This window comes from Triticum urartu, chromosome 5A (assembly GCF_056163025.1).
Source record: "Triticum urartu cultivar PI428250 chromosome 5A, HENAU_Tu73, whole genome shotgun sequence".
In the NCBI taxonomy this organism is placed as follows: Eukaryota; Viridiplantae; Streptophyta; class Magnoliopsida; order Poales; family Poaceae; genus Triticum; species Triticum urartu.
In genome coordinates this window covers 650,768,408-650,785,772 of record NC_141877.1, presented here as the reverse complement: position 1 = coordinate 650,785,772, position 17,365 = coordinate 650,768,408, and the positions used below count along the sequence as shown (strand labels likewise).

Genomic DNA, 17,365 nt, shown 5'->3' with positions numbered 1-17,365 from the left:
GAGCTTACTTGCACAAATGATGGCGGCGGAGAGAGCGGTGCTATCAGCGGGCGGCTGCACCTCGAGAGGGCGGGTTCTCGGACGTCGGCAATGGTGGTGGCAACGATGAGGTGTGGGTTTGGGGGAGGGGGTGGATTTGCTCCAGGGACGCTGGAAACATTTTTTTTAGGACCGGAAACTATGCGAGTCCTTTGCTAAAGCGGGCTGACCCGCAAATCTTGAACGGTCCAACAGCTCGGCCCATCCGGCCCGTACATGAGATTGTTCGGTCTATCCAGTTTTTTCTCAAAAAAAAAAAACTTCCAATTGTGTTGGAGTACCCCCTCGAGTACCCCCTCAAAAAAAAATGTGTCGAGTTGGGTTTGCATTTTCCATATTTGGAAAACTTGTGTGGTTGCATGGTGTACATGAAAAAGAAAGGGAATTTCTTTGCATACGACATCTTAAGTAGCAATTTGATCCAGTCTCATTTTTCAAGTGGCGATTTGAGATGTCATCTCTGCAGTATATTCGTTCAATTGTATGTCTGGCCAAATGGCGCATTGCTATTGTATAGGTTGAGATCACAGGAAAATGGCATTATTTTTTACTAAACGACCCCTCAAGAAACTTAATTCATTCACTGACCCTCCAAAAAACAAACGACTCCTCATGAAACTGAATTCGCTCATTGACCCTCAAAAAAACAAACCACCCCTCAAGAAACTGAATTCGCTCACTGACCCTCCAAAAAACAAGCTACCCCTTGAGAAACTTAGTTCGCTCAATAACCAGACAACAAACTAACTTCATGTTCATGGCGCAATGATGATTAGCACCAGATGCACTTACATGGCTGCAACGACACAATTTTCAGTACAGTAGCGTGTTCACCGTTGACAATGCAAGTCAGTTTGTGCTGCAATATATTTTGACACAAAGTAACTTGCCCATGAAATATAGAAGATAACATACAGTAAACATGTCGCAGAAGGAAATATGGTATGGGGGCGTGCCATGCCTTCATGGCTAAAAATCATTATCAGTAGTTTCTCTATTGTGCTTACCAAAATCTCACAGGCAAAGCGGAATAGTGTCAAATTGAGCCCATGGTTACTTCTCGTCACAACAAACACGGTTACATATATCTGGCAAAATCATGGTTATTTCCCCGGCTATCACAGTAGAACTGAAACGAAAATGAATAAAACCAGGGACACGGTCTAGGGCAAGTAACAAGCACCCCAATATCAGAGTAGCGTGCTTCTTTCCTGATGGCTCTACAACAATATTTCTTTCTTGTAGCCAGACATTCACCTGGTACCCCTCCCTTTGGGGTTGCCTTTTCCTTTTCCTTTACCTTTACCAAACCCTTTGGCGTTCCCTTTTCCGCCCCCTTTCCCTTTCCCGTCTGGTCTTCGGCTCTTCTGGGCTCTACTGTCTTGGAATTTATCATCTCTTCCAGATCCATTAGGCCTCCTGTTTTTCTGGAACTTCCCGGGAGATTTACCGTCTTTTGCAGATCTCTCATTCCTGCGCAGATTTTGCATCGCCTTTTCCTGCCTGCCCTTCCGCATCTGTTGGGGATTTCTTATCTCCGATGGCACATCAGCATTTGGTATAGACGAACGTCCGCGACCGGCTGCAGGGTATCTTCTGTTTCCTCTTTGATAGCCAGCTGGAAAAGGTCATAGCATAAGGCCGTGTTACATATGACAGTAATGATATCCAAGTTACGGAATTAACAGTTTAAACAAGCCAAACTATCAACACAACTGTAGCGAGAATATGACAAGAAAGAGATTTCAAGTGGATGCAAACATACAAGACAATAAGCAACCAGTGAGCATATGGTGTCAAGGCTTATCCCGTTGCAGTGAAATCTGGTCAGCATTTTGTCACCAGAGTTGCTTTAACTATACTCAGGTTTTCACTACACCTCAAATAACGCACGTCCAAACATTTCATGACATGTATGGCGCATGGTGGCAATAGGGGGTATATGACTGCCTCACCCATAGCTACTTGATTGATTCATTCTATTCATGATTCCCAATTCGCTACCTCACCCGAATCAGGTCCGCTAAGGGGGTATACCTCTCTGATTCGTGAATCTAGATCGGTGTTCAGAGTGTGGTTTAGTGAATCTGGTAACTACGGTCTGACCTGGAGAGAGAGGGGATGAACATGGAAGAAGATGGGGAAAGGTGGAGAGATGAAAGGGAGAAGAAAAGGAACCAAACTAACATGCTGGGCTATCTTTATTTTGTCTACCGCCAAGCTACTTCATTATCCAATAGTTGCAACGCAAATGAACACAATTCAGGCGACCCAAAATGTAATTTTGCAAGTTTGGCAAGCTAAGTGGAAAAGCACACAACTTACAAAGCTCCAGTGTAATTTGCTTCGAGTACAAATACAAAGAGAAACCAGATCAAGGATGAGAATCATCAATCTGTTAAATAAGATAAGCCTCCCTTGGGTGATATTTAACTGACTGAATATGTGAATGCAAGCACAGCTTCAATGAATTCTTTTTGACAAAATAAAAAGGTGTTAGAATGACAAACCGTAAAGCTGGGACATGCTTACCATACATGTATTTTTCAGAAAACAATTGTGGATGAATATGAAAGCTAAAACAAAATTCGACTGATTGGATGCTTATATAAAGCTTTATTGAAGATGATAGACCCAACAAGAACAAAAGTTAGCTAAAAACAGCTTTGCAGGAAATAAAATGACCAGATTGATGAACTATAATGGACTTCGTATAAAATTTACAGCAAAAAAAAAGACAATCACATGTGACACAAGAGGACAAATAAAAGGTGGTTACCTGGTGTAGATGAGCCTCCTTCTGCACCATCTTTTCCACCAGAACTGATTGCTCTATGTGACTTCTGCTGCCATTTCTTATAGATATCTTTACTCGCCTTTAACTTTGCACTGCTTTCTGTTTTAATCTGAATCACAATAACAGTAATCAGAAGTTTTAAAATTACGTCAACTGCTCGTCTAGACGATTAGGTAAGACATGTCTACAGAAATAATCTAGGTAGGTAAACAATAGAGCACCATATTATAAAGTCTTCGTACACACCTCAAAAACACGGATACATGTTTGTTATTGGCTGTTGCTGGCCAGCGGGTAATCTGCTGATCCTAGCAGCTACACACACTATTGATTTTTTTTTAATAGTACATGTATTGGCGCTTTCCTAAAATTATGTACTCCCTCCGTCTCATAATGTAAGACGTTTTTTGACACTAGTGTAGTGTCAAAATACGTCTTACATTATGGGACGGAGGGAGTATTTACGTCCGTATCGGTGCAACTTAGGTACACGGTATATGCTAAGAAGATATGCAGTATTGCACATCTGAAATAGACCTTCTATGTCCAACACATGACTAATATATCAAAATTCCTCAATATATTGTTTTGGCGTAAATGTTACACTTTGGGAAATGATATTCCTGTTATTATCAACTATAAGCTGAAAGAAATATGTATTATGTCCAATGAAAACTTTAAGTACTCATACTCAACAAGTTATACCATTTAGATAGGAGCCATGTATAACAATCATATAGTTCTATTTTTCACAGTACAAGGATGTATTAAAATTTCAAATCATATTCTTCAGCATTGAAATAATACCCTCTTGTTGGAGATTTACATGTTTTACCATAATAATTCAATTCCAGATTGTTCACATTAGACCATTACAAAACCAATCCTGGCATCAGAACATATATTTTTGGAAGTGCAAATACCACTTCCTCCAATAGTTTGTTACAGAAAAATTGAACACAGACAAACAGCACCGAACTTCCAAGATATTAACAACTGGACAGGCACATATTTTAAGCTGTCAAACTAGAACGGAAAAGGATTAGCTGCTCACATCTAAATTATGAAATTAAATTAGCGATCACAGTTTATACACATCTAGCACAGTAGCACTGTAAACATGGTATATGATGAAACTGTATCCAGAAGATGTACCTTTCCTGTAGAAGTGACACGATCCCCATTATTCAACTTGACAAACTTGTTCTGCAATAATAAAGTAAGGATTAGCATGACCAAACGTGAATTTGCATATTGCAGATCGATATGTTGCTAGGAAAAGTTATACCTTCATCCAGTGATATCGAGTTTTCTGGGCTTGCATTCCAGAAGTTTCATCATCGACTAAATCAAGGACAGCAGCATCCAATCTGCACACATCATTAAGCTTTATTGAAACTTTCAAAGTAGCATGGTGTTGAAACTGCAGACCTATTTCATGAATAATGAGAGCAAATTTGGATACGCTAAATTAATTTGCAATGGAAGCTTTATTCAAAGTGGCATGGTGTTGAAACTGCAGACCTATTTCTTGAATAATGAGAGCAAATTTGGATACGCCAAATTATTTTTCAATGGAAGCATGGGCCAAAATTTCTTAGAACTGAACGGCAGCCCTACTCAGTGTCAGATTTTTAAATAACAGTTAGTTTTGTTGTACTTTCGGCTGAATCATGACCACACTATTAATGCTGGAGAGCGGGCAAGAATAACACGAAAAACACAAGTGTTAATGGACATTCAACAAAAAGTAAGCACATTCAACATGATGATGCAACTTTGTAGTTAAAACCAGGGACGATATGACCTGTGGTAAGCCGCCGGTTATCTGTCCTGCTGGCTAAACTGGTAAGTTCCATATGCACAGGATGATGTGATGTGATCTCAAGCTAATTTTATGAAATCTTGATGTTTATGATTATAAAAGACAAAAAGGTAAAGAAGAATAGCAAACAGAAATTGACCGGGAACTGAAAACCAGGTTTTCTCACCATACTTCTCCCTACACTAGTACATCTCCCAGTATCAGATATACTGATCATTTCCTATGGCTATTGATAGTGGCTCACTTCCACATCAAACAAAGAGTCAATTGTATATCAGGAAACGTGCACAGCATACCTATCTTGAACAAATCCTTCATTTCCCTTTACTGACAACCCAGCTTCTGAATGCTGAAGGGGGAAAGGAATAGTGAAATCAAAATTATGCAGAAATGCTAGTGCAGTAAAAATTAAGGATATTTCTATTTAAGCTGCATACTTGGTTTTGAGGCACTGAACTTATGTAGTGATCCTCATCTCTAAAGCTTTGTGACTTCCGCTTCTTACCACAAACTTCTGAAATTGATAGATAACAAAAATATTATAATCACCATAATAAGAGGGGATGAACTTTTTCTAGGAATAGTGTTACAGAGCTCAAGATGCACTTTGACATTGAAACAGCAATGACAGGTATTAATCTCACTACACTACAGCTCACAGGAAGGAAAAGAAATGTAGACCTTTTTTCTCCCAATTAGAAATGTTTTCTGTATCTTCTTCCTGCATAAAATATAGCCATAAATCACTGTACAAAGCATAAGAACAAAGTACCATATTCAGTGTGGCACTCGCAGAAGAACGAATAAAGGTAGGCTTATTAACATTAGAGTGTTATGCTGTCCATTAATCTATAACTTTCGAAGGGATAAGTGGAAACTGTTCATAAAACACGCAGAATAGGCCATATACACAGAACTGGTGTGTAGTGGATACCAGAACAAGTACTGGCCATAAACGAAACTATCAACCTACAAAAAAAAAATTACGGAGCAAACAAACGAATTCGCTTCAAATGGATCTGGCATGATTGATGCATCCACTGTGTGTTTCATCTAAATTAGCAAGGCCAAATTATTCAGAGCATTCAATAGAAGTAAATATTGGAGACCAAACAACTAAAGAAAATCACAACCAAGACCACCATCTGCAAATTTCAGAACACGGAACATGAATGTGCTGCAGTTTTAAACAAATCAAAGACACGTAACAAGTGCTTATGAGGCCATTTTTGAGTCACAAAGACAACAGTCATGAAAAGTATTGACCTTCGAGGCCAGTGCAATATATTATTGCTAATCAGCTATGCAAGAAATGAATTCTCCACTTTAGTTTGTTCCAGGCATCTTTGCTGGAATAACCAATCTTTTTAGGGTTAATTTTCCATACAGATGATAAGGCACACCAAAGTAGTATAATGGTTAGGCTAATACTACACCTTAACCCAGTAAACATTGTCATATGTAGTATTTCAAGGTACATTGTATCAAGTGATTATTATGTCAGCACTTACATATCTATGTGGTGGTTTGCAACTTGCTATGCTTAAATGAGAAGTTGAGAACAAACAAAGGTATTACTTCAGAGTAATAATTACCTTTGTTGCCAGATCACCAGACTGTTCATGCACCAAATTTATGATTCCCTCATGGACTTCTCTTTTCTTCTTCATCACATCTAGCCATTGATTGCTACCCTAGAAGGAAGAAAAGATGGTCGTGTTAGTTTTAAAAAAGATACGGTGATATGTAAATATATGTACGGTTTGCCTGAACCACATCTGGAATGCCTAAAAATCATATGAAAAGTTGGTTCCAGAATTAGTCAAGTAATCAGATCAGAGTTATCAGTATACTAAGTTACTAACTGCATGTTGTTTGGTAATACACCAATTTGTATTTGGCCACTATTATTAGTGAGTAAAAGGATTCATGTCACTTCAGAGTCCCAAATAATTCAGTTAGGAATCGACATATAGAGATTTAATCTCATTCCTTACATTTGTTCTCCTCTTCTATGCCCCCACCCAAATAAAAAAAATGTTCTGATTGCTGAGGCAGTCCCTGCCGCAGCTGACTTAGGAACACTATGTGTTGTTTTTGAAACACTCAACTCCTAGCAGTGGCGCTGGATGTCGAACGGTTCACTCTTCTGCAAATGCTGTTGTTGAAGAGGGCATCAAATTTCAGATGAAGATGTGGTTCTCTAAATGCGAGGTGTGGGCTTGTTGGCGTGCGGCGAATACTGTAGCGAATGAACAATGAAGATGTGGTTCTCTAAATGTGAGGTGTGGGCTTGTCGGCGTGCGGCGAATACTGTAGCACATGAACTGGCTAAAATCAGAAGCCCGTTGCCCAACTGTTAAGTAATTAAAGCTATTGCTTTCCCTCAAAAATACCCTACATGTTTCTGCAATGTAGAACCAGTAAGAAACTCTGCCACAAAGGGCATGTGCAATTAGAAGCTCCATTTTCCATGCGCTTACAAGTTAGCTTAAGCAGTAATCAAGTATTCAGATCAGAGCTACTAGTATACTAGCTGCATGTTGCAGACGTAGGAGAATAACTTAATATGATACTGAAATTTCTCAGAACTAAGAAAATAAGATGCAGCAACGCATTACTTTAGAACTTCTTGATCTAGCAGCTTCACCTTCAGCCTCTAGAATAGTCTGCTTTGGCCTGACAAGCATTAAGAATGAAAAAGGACCATTAGATTGCACAAAGCGGGCAAATACAAGCAAAACAAAGGATTGCTAGACGAAGAACCTACCGAAATGATTTCAGCCGCTCCGAGAACGCAATAGCTGAAATTTCATCTGGTCTAAGAACATCTCTGAAAATTGGATGAAGACCTTCACGAGGCAAATCTTTTGCCCTTCTGACAGATTCTTTTGAAGGCATAGCACGGGTCTTCAGATACAAGCGGAAAGCATTAGCGCATGGCTTTTCCAATGCAATCAGATCTGTGCATCCACTGATGACTTCTTTTACTCCATCAGAGCAAAGATCAAGTATTGTCTGAGGAAAACGGCCATATATCGTTTCCCCATCAGCAAGAGATTGGTTGATTTTTAAATTCATTCCATCCATGTCTTTCAGCAGTTCCTCCTCCGTTGGAGCAGGTCTAAGAGGTTTTGAAAGAAAGAGATGTAGGTCCAGTAAAAATGGCATGTCCTCTGAAGTGACAAATGTAAATGCTGTACCAGTTCTACCTTGCCGAGCTACTCGGCCAACTCTATGAATAAATAACTTTGGTTTAGCAGGAAAGTCCCAGTTCACTACATTATCAAGCAATGGAATATCCAGACCCCTTGCAGCAACATCTGTCACTATAAGTAGCATGGTCTTCCTTGCCCTGAATCTTGAAATGTGAATAGTGCGGGCTTCTTGATCCATGGCACCATAGGAAAGGGAAGCTTCTAAGCCCTCTTCTCGGAAAAGAATATTCAAGAACTCTACATGATACTTCGTTGAAACAAATATCATTGTCTGCTCCTCAGAGCTGATACGCTCCCGGACCAAATACAGCAAAGCAGCTAGTTTCTCTTCCTGACGCAGTGTGAAAAAGGCAAGCTTCAGATCAGGGCTGATCTTTTTGTCCAAATCAAGTCTTATGACTTGAGGATCACGCAAGCCAGCTTTTGCGAATTCTGCGAGGGCTTTCGGCATAGTAGCACTGAAGAGCAATGTTTGCCTTGTATCACTCAACTTGTGTAGAATTTTGTGTAACTGCTCGGCGAACCCCAAGCTAAAGAGGGAATCCGCTTCATCAAATACAACATATTCTACCGATCGCAGTGACAAGTCATCAACCATTGACAAGATGTGCTCAAACCTACCAGGTGTTGCAATTATTATATCGGGATTATCAGCCAATACTTCAAACTGACTCTCCATACTACCTCCACCAACAATTAGGCCGGTTTTTAGATCTGCAGAAAAGACAAAATTACATAGTTCATCAGCACTTGTAGCTTGTTTTGTAGCAGCATAGGAGTACAATGGTGCTTTCCAAACTTTCTACACCCCTAGTAAATTTGTGTACAAAAAGTAGTAGTAATTCTGAAATAATTGTTCACTATCCAAGTACATTTCCCAAAAAATATTCTATGATGTATATTACTTACTATATTTTGTGAACTTGTAATAGGGGGTGTATAATAACCTATTCCAAACAATTATGAGGATTCAATCACCACTAACAATTTACTCAAACACCATGTTTCATATCTCAATTGGCTATAGTGACATAATGCATGACAAGTACAAGATCAGTTGTAATATAAATTTTACACACATGGAACTCTTGGGCAGAATAATAACCAGTGATACTGAAATACTTATGCTATCCATAACACTAGGCATATTTATCACATCCATACATGAAGCAAAGTGACATAGACTGTTCTAAGCACGGATGGCGATGATATCATACAACATCAAAGTCTCAAATTGCCACTAGCTAGAATAGAAAGGAGAGACCAGGATCCTGAGATGGCCTGTCACACACAAACCACAGTTCAAACCGTGGAAAGCGTGGCATGGTTATGAGAGCGGTACGCACCGGAGAACTTGCCGAGCTGGTGGGTGAACTTGAGCGTCTGGGTGGCGAGGTCGCGGGTGGGGGAGAGGATGAGGGCGCGGATGCCGGCGCCGGGGTCGCGGTGGCGGAGGCGCTGGAGCATGGGCACCAGGAAGGCGGCGGTCTTTCCGGACCCCGTGCGGGCCATGGCGGCGACGTCGAGCCCCGCGAGGATGAGCGGCATCGCCTTGCGCTGGATGGGCGTGGGCACGCGGTAGCCCTTGTGGCGCACCCCGCGGTAGACCTCCTCGCACAGCCCCATCGACTCGAACCCGCCCGACTTTGGCTTCTTGTTGTGCGCCGCCTGAGCCGCCTTCTTCTTCCCCGCAGCCTTCGACTTCATCTGCGGCCGCCGCCACGGCTTGCGGTCCGCCGTGGAGGAGGCCGCGGCGTCGGCGGAGGGGCTGGACTTACCGCTGGGCGCCATGGGTGGGAGGCGGGGCGGGGGGCGGCGGAGGGGAGACGAGAGATGGTTTGGGTTCAGGGCTTTAGGTCTCAGCCGCGGCGGCGAGATGGCGTGCGGGCTGCGGAGGAGGAGGTGCTGGTGACTTTGTGGACCGGGCTGGACTTATCTGGCTCGAAAGGACCAGCTCGAATTGAAATTTTGATCATGGACCGGCCCATATTGTCCCAAATGGCTTTCATTCTCCATCGTTCTCGGTTAGTAGTAGCGGAAGGATCCGTATGAGACACATGCTTTCGTCATGAGATTTATCTCTCAACTTGATCAGCTAAAGGATCCTTCGGTAACAGAAGCTAGAACGCTATCCTGGGCCAGCCAAGGCGAAAGTGGATTGCACCACAGGAAGGTCATGTCAAGATCAATGCGGATGCTGGGGTGTCAGTTCACCATAATATGGGATCAGCTGCTGCGGTCTGTAAAACGAGGGAAGGAACCTATCTTGGAAGCTCACTGCTGGCAGTTCATGGTCTACTTAATCCGGAGATGATGGAAGCAATTGCTTGCCGGGAAGCGATCGCCCTAGCCCAAAATCTGGGGGTGCAGAATATTCAAATTGCTTCAGATTGTCAGCAAATCGTCAACCACATCCATCTTGGAGCTGGATGAGAGGATGGAGGCATCATCAAAGAGATTTTAGAGAGTTTTGGACTGTTTCAGTCTTGTAATTTTTCTTTCGAATACAGAACTTCCAATATGGAAGCTCATAGGCTTGCTAGGTTTGGAGTCTCTCTTACTCAAGGGAGATACATATGGCTAGGTCTTCCTCATGATCCTGTTGCCATTCCTATAAACATTTCAGTTAATCAATAAATCCTAGCAGGTTTCGCTCAAAAAAAAGTAGTAGCGGAAGGAGTGGTGGCATTGTAATCTTTTTTTTAGATCCGCATTGTAATCTTTTGGAATGATGAAATAAAATTGGAGGTTTCTAGTTATTCGAAATATCATATTGATGCAAGGGTTTTGGAGCTGTGCCTTGTGGTCCCTTGGAGGCTCTCATGTGTTTATGGTGAAGCGCAGGTCCCGGAAAGGCATAAAACATGGACCCCCTTGTGTAATTTAGTAGCGACAATGGGTGATCCGTGGGTGGTTATAGGTGATTTCAACGAAGTTCTCAAGCATTTTGAGTATGAAGGGGTCGGTCAGCGAAGTCAGGACCAACTTGACAAATTCAGAGATGCACTTGATGTTTGCGGTTTGGCAGATTTGGGTTGTGTGGGAAACAATGGACGTTCGAGAAAAAGGTGGCGGGCGGGACGTACACCCGAGTGCGTTTGGATAGAGCTGTTGCAGATCCAAGTTGGTGCTCCCTGTTCCCAATGGCGAGTGTGACGCATGTGACAGCAGCGTGCTCGGACCACACGCCAATATGGCTGCAGTTTTCTGAGGATCTGAAGGCAAAGAAGGGGGCAAAACCTTTCAAATATGATCTGATGTGGGGAACCCACCCGGAGCTAAAAGCTTTTGTCGAAACTGGATGGAAGGATCAACCAGTAAGCACGACGGTTAATGAGCTTTAGGAGAAACTAAAACAGCTTGCCGGGAACCTATCATCCTGGGATCGGGACACATTCGGCAATGTCAGAAGGGAGATCAAGCGCATGAAGCAAGAGTTGGAAATTCTACGTAGTGTTCCTGGACGTTCGGGGCCAAGTGCACAAGAACTGAAAATTACAGAGCAGCTGGTAGAGTTATACCATCGTGAAGAAATACTCTGGAAACAAAGGTCGAGGGTGGAATGGTTGGTAGGAGGAGACAAGAATACTAGATTCTTTCATCTGAGGGCCACGATGAGAAGAAGAAAAAACCTCATAAAATCCTTGTTAGGAGCCAATGGAGATGTGGTTACAGAGATCAATGAGCTTGAAGAGATGGCAACTCAGTTTTATACTCAATTATATATGTCAGAAGGAGTGCATAATATGCATGAGGTGCTAGACTCGATCCCAACAAAAGTGACGCCACAGATGAATGAAACCCTATATGCAGCTTATACGGGGGAGGAAGTCAAAAGAGCTCTATTTCAAATGTTTCCATCCAAAGCACCTGGTCCGGATGGGTACCCAGCCCATTTTTTTCAAAAGCACTGGGATGTTTGTGGAGAGGAAGTAACTAAAACTGTTATCCGAATTGTGGAAGGGGTTGAGAGTGCCGAGTGCATCAACAACACGTGTCTGGTTCTCATACCAAAGGTGAAGAGCCCGACATCTTTATCTCAATTTCGTCCGTAAGTCTATGTAATGTTCTCTATAAGATTGCATCTAAAGTCGTTGTTAACCGCCTCAAGGAGATGTTGCTAGAAATAATATCACCGGAGCAATCTGCCTTTGTTCCTGGTAGGCTCATTACGGACAATATCATCATGGCATATGAATGTTTGCATTTTATGAAAATAAACAAGGCTCTGAAACATCGTCATTGTGCTCTGAAATTAGACATGATGAAGGCATATGATAGAGTTGAATGGGAGTATTTGGAAGCGGTAATGCTCAAACTGGGCTTTTCACCAGTGTGGGTTAACAGAATAATGGGGATGGTAAGATCGGTGTCTTTTTTAGTCCTTTTCAATTGGAGAAAGTTGGAGGAATTTAAACCTACAAGAGGTATTCGACAGGGAGACCCAATATCACCCTACCTTTTCTTGTTAGCAGCAGAGGGCCTATCAGGCCTCCTCAAATCTAGAGATCAGTCATCGCATGTTGGTGGAATTCAAGTGGCCCCCTCAGCGCCTCCAGTTAGCCATCTTTTTTTGCTGATGATAGTCTGCTGTTTTTCAAGGCGAACGGTGCGAGGGCGACAAAGGTGTCAAACTTACTGAATTCATATTGTCAAGCTTCAGGGCAAAGGATCAATAATAGTAAGTCATCTGTTTTTTTTCAGTAAAGGGTGTCCGGAGGTGGTTAGGGAAGAGGTAAGAGGTATCCTTGGTGTACATACAGAAACATTAAATGAGAAATACGTGGGGTTGCCGTCTGACATGGGGACATCGAAAACAGGGGCTTTCAAATATCTAAAAGATAGACTTTGGAGCAAAGTGAAAGGTTGGATTGAGAAAACTATTTCTGCTGCAGGCAAGGAGATTTTGATCAAGTCAGTGGCTCAAGCGGTACCGGTTTTTTCTATGTCATGTTTCAAACTGCCACGGGGTTTATGTGAACATCTAAACAAACTCATTAGGCAATTTTTCCGGGGTAGCAAGGAAGGGCAGCGGAAACCCCATTGGGTATCGTGGAAGGCCATGACACAACCGAAGAGATGTGGGGGTCTTGGTTTCAAAGACCTTGAGTTATTCAACTTAGCATTATTGGCACATCAAGCTTGGAGGCTCTTAACAGTTCCTGACTCACTGTGCGCTCAACTTCTCAAAGCTATCTACTTCCCAGAAGGTGACATTTTAAATGCCATCTTGGGGCCTCATCCATCACAAGTATGGCGATCACTGATGGAGGGAAGGGATGCTTTGTCGATGGGCTTGATTAAGAAGATTGGTGATGGCACTTCCACACAGATCTGGTCGCAGAACTAGATACCGGGAGATCATGCGATGAGGCCAATAGCTTGCATAGGCCAAAACCCACCGACAGTGGCGGCAGAGCTAATTAACCCAATTTCAGTGTCCTGGAGAGCTGACGTTTTATCTCAATTCTTCCTCCCAGTCGATGTGACAGCAATTCAAAATATTCCTTTGTGCACACGATCTATGGCAGATTTTTGGTCCTGGCAGTACGAGACGTGGGGAGTTTTTCGGTAAGATCAGCATATCGGATGCTTTGGGAAACAAAGAAAAGAGGAGAAGATCTGTTGAGCGGAAGAGCATCATCATCGGATCATACTCCGGATGAGAAGGGGTGGTCCTCACTCTGGCAGACTAAAGTCCCATCGAAAATCAGATCGTTCTTGTGGAGGCTTGCAAGGCAATCTCTGCCAACAGAGGATGTTCGGCAACACAAAAACATGAGTATGGTGGACAATTGCCAATTATGTGGTAACATTGACTCGTGGAGACACTCTTTGATTGAATGCTCTATGGCACGGTGCGTATGGGCCCTAGCAGATGAAACCATGGTTGAAACTATGATGGAAATAGTGGAACCGATTGCTAAACACTGGCTATTTTAGATGCAAAGGTCATTATCACATGCCCAGTTCATGGAAGCATGACTCTTTGGGCGATTTGGATGGCGAGAAGGAAGGCCATTCACGAGGAAGTTTTTCAGAGCCCGCTAGCAACTGCTTTCGTTCAGCGTTTTATCCAGGAGCTCAAAAGTATAGAAGTCTTGACAAAAACAGCATCGGCATCCAGTACGAGGCGAACCGCTATCCCGATTGGTGCATGGCATCCTCCGCCTGAGGGTCACATGAAGATCATGGTGAAGGGGGGTATCGACCAGGAGCAAGGGAAAGGGGCGGCAGTTGCAGTATGCCGAGATCATCTGGGACATTATATGGGCTCCTCCTCGCTGGTCATCTCCGGGAATGTTGATCTAAATATTCTGGAAGCAGTAGCGTGCCGGGAAGCGTTGGCCTTGGCTCAAGACTTGCTGGTGCAGAAGGTGGTGGTGACTTCGGACTGCAAATGATTGATATCAGATATCCATGGAGGGACGGGTGGAGTTTACCTGTCGGTGATCAAAGAAATTTCTCTCACAAGCTCTATTTTTGATAGTTGTAGCTTTATTTCTGAACGTAGATCAGCAACCAGTGAGGCGCTTTGCCTTGCCAGCTCTCTTTCACTTGATCAGGGGCGCCACCTGTGGCTGTTATCCCCTCATGATTCATCTTGTATACCTCTGAACTCTTTCATAGATCAATAAAGTGTCTGGTTTCCCCTAGAAAAAAGCCAGGGGACTAAGATTTTTTCCTAAAGAAGAAAGTATACTTTTCCCCCTCAAATCTCTTTAGTTGGATCAAATTCCCCCCAAAGTCTAAAACCGGTTAAACCACCCCCTCAACTCTTCAATACCAGATCAATTAGCCCTTTGAGTGGTTTTTGGAAGGATTACAGGTGGTTTTGACTAAACATTGTTGACTGGGGATAATGATGCTGACGTGGCAATGAACGTGAGCAATACGCCGCCGTGCTGCCCATACTTACCCGCCGTGAACAGAGAGTAACCACCATCGCGGTCGTCCACTAGCGGGCTGCCATGGCTGGACTCGGCCAACACCCTCCTGTACCACGCACACGCAACCCTGTCTCATGCTTGACCCGTTCGCCTGGCTCACCTACGCCATCCATGGCCGAGGCCATAGCCCCGAGCTTGGCCGGCCACACCCTGACCACCTTGCAGCCGCGCCCCACACCGCGAGCATGCCCCTAGACGCAGCCGCGCTGCCGCACTACAGCGCACACACGCCCCTGCGTGTGTCTGCAGATGCCCAGCTGTTGGGGATATTACTACTGGGCGTAAACCAGCCTATCTGGGTCGGGTTAACTTCGTCAGTAGTTAAGTATGTTAAAGCCCAAGAAGACAGAGGAGGGTTCAAGGCCCATGGTCACTTCAAGGCCTATAGCCGTAAACCGGCGTTAGTAGTTAACCTGTATTGTAAGTTAGGAATAAGTAGAGACCAAACCGGACACATCTATGAGCCGGTATTGGGACTCCGTAAGCCGACGGGAGTCACCCGTGTATATAAGGGGACGACCTGGCGGCGGTTCAAGGATAACAGACAACAACTCGAGGCATAGGTGAAGCTTGTTTGCTCCCTAGTCATCGAAACCCCATCAATTCCATAACAACTAGACATAGGCTTTTACCTTCATCGAAGGGGCCGAACTAGTATAAACTCTCTTGCGTCCTTGTGTCCGCCTTAACCCCTTCAAGCTAACCCGTCGCGATGGCTCCACGACTAAGTCCTTTCTCTAGGACATCTGCCGTGACAAAACCACGACAGTTGGCGCCCACCGTGGGGCTGGCGCACAAGGGTTTCCGGTTCTTGGAGGGCCGCTTTGAAGGAATCGAGGGCTACGCTGTAGGCCGGATGACTAAGAGTCATCGCGGTAAGCTCTACATCGACGACGCAGGCTGGGGCCCCGAGGCCGGCTCAGTTGAGTACGGGTACCGGGTCCCCTTTGGTAGCATTCATGTTTTCATTGGCAAGATCGGTGAGCCGGTCCCTGAGCCAGACATCTGCACCGACCTCGTCAAGACGGCTCAGCGTGCGCGATCCGCCCGGGTTAAACCGGCCATGAAGCGTGCCTTCGTGGGAGTCATCCATGGAGGAAGTTATGAGGACGGATCGGAATTTCACAGTGCGACCGTCGTTTGTTCCGGTGACGAATCTTCAACCGGAGAAACCGAATCTCTTTATCAGCTACAAGATGGCCGGATTGGGAGTTGTTCCGATGGCGATAGTATGTCGGACCCCTCTGATCTGCCCAACCGGGTTGGAATATTCATGGCCGGAACACAAGCAGCGCTTCATTCTTCGACAGCTGCGGCAACGGTCTCCGGTTCAGCAGCGGTGACGGCTGCCGGGGCAGGAGGCCCTGTGCGCCCGCCGGCTCAGGTTCTATCAGAACTATTTGATGTGTTGGCTGTGCTTATGGCGGAAGTTAATCCGCCGGATCAGGACGTTCACAACGCGGAGATTGCAAAGGTAAAGGAATAGATCACCCAGGCCAAGGCGGATCTGGCGGCTAAGGACACCAGGATGGCCGCAGAGCGGGCCGCTTTAGATGCACAGGCCTACAAGCTTATGTTGGACCAGAGCGCGTCGCGTGAAGTCATGAGGAGGAAGCACCGATCCCGCTTACCTCCGGTTTTCGAGGCCAGAGACCTTTTCAACACTCCAGGACCAAGAGCCGGCAATCCGCTGGAGGGAAACCGGGCAGAAGCCCCTGGGATCGGTGCACCGGTTCAGCCTCGTCAGATGGACCCGCCTCGTCAAAACACCGTTGTACCTCAGGCTGCTTTAACACCTCCGGGTCACTACTCCAACCCAATGGACAATCTTGTTGCCGCTGCTGCACGGCTGGAGGCCATTTCAATTGAAGGTGACTCGCCGCAGGTAGTAGAGACGCGACGGGTCAAGGAACTTCTGAGGACAGCTTTGGCCCAACAGGAAGCGTACTCATACAGCCGTGACCGGATCCACTCGACCCCCCGTCCAAGCCGGAGCTATAGCAGACACATGGATGAACCGGCAGTGTCGAGTAATGAACGACGTGGGGCACCCCGTGACAACAACCCGGCGGGTGGTGCTGATGACGCTCAGGGAGTGGTGGACCGGGCCCGCGTGCGCAGGGAGGCCGAGTTAGCCACACAGCATCAGGCTCGGCAGCTCACGCCGGTTCGTCCAATCACCTTGGCTGAACCTGGTGTTACTTCTAGTTCTTTAGAGGTGCCTTGCCTTATCCCCGCTTTACGCAACATGCGCCTGCCCAAGGATTTCAAAGGCCCACGCAAGGTACCAAATTACACGCCCGGTTTATCAGCAATTTGGTTAAAAAGCTTGCTTGATGTGGCCATGGACATGGGTGGAGAGCTATGAGATGGCCATGGAGATGCTTGATGTGGATGATGCGGCGTGTGCGAAATACTTCACCATGATGCTCGAAGGAACGGCCCGCACTTGGTTAAAAAGCTTGCTTGCTAATTCTATCAGTTCATGGGCCCAATTACGAGCCCGGTTTATCAGCAATTTCAAAGATACCTGTAA

At 44.8% G+C, this 17,365-nt stretch overlaps 1 protein-coding gene across 1 annotated transcript; it reads right to left on the bottom strand.

The window, feature by feature from the left end:
- Positions 1–1,001: 1,001 nt before the first annotated feature.
- On the bottom strand, positions 1,002–9,759 carry LOC125507571 (putative DEAD-box ATP-dependent RNA helicase 29). Its single transcript, XM_048672113.2, has 11 exons — positions 9,226–9,759; positions 7,432–8,593; positions 7,283–7,340; positions 6,257–6,355; positions 5,343–5,382; positions 5,099–5,175; positions 4,958–5,010; positions 4,125–4,206; positions 3,992–4,042; positions 2,819–2,945; positions 1,002–1,657 (listed from the first exon to the last, which is right to left on the bottom strand). The coding sequence occupies exons 1-11, from the start codon at positions 9,668–9,670 to the stop codon at positions 1,293–1,295; spliced, it is 2,559 nt and encodes an 852-aa protein (XP_048528070.2). The 5' UTR covers positions 9,671–9,759; the 3' UTR covers positions 1,002–1,292.
- Positions 9,760–17,365: the final 7,606 nt, after the last annotated feature.

Bases quoted from the DNA above. Each gene is read 5' to 3' on its own strand.
- LOC125507571 (XM_048672113.2), bottom strand. From the start codon at position 9,670: ATGGCGCCCAGCGGTAAGTCCAGCCCCTCCGCCGACGCCGCGGCCTCC. The intron at 8,594-9,225 runs GTGCGTACCGCT...TCTTTTCTGCAG, and splicing joins CCAGCTCGGCAAGTTCTCCG to ATCTAAAAACCGGCCTAATT. The intron at 4,043-4,124 runs GTATAACTTTTC...TTATTATTGCAG, and splicing joins CTCGATATCACTGGATGAAG to AACAAGTTTGTCAAGTTGAA.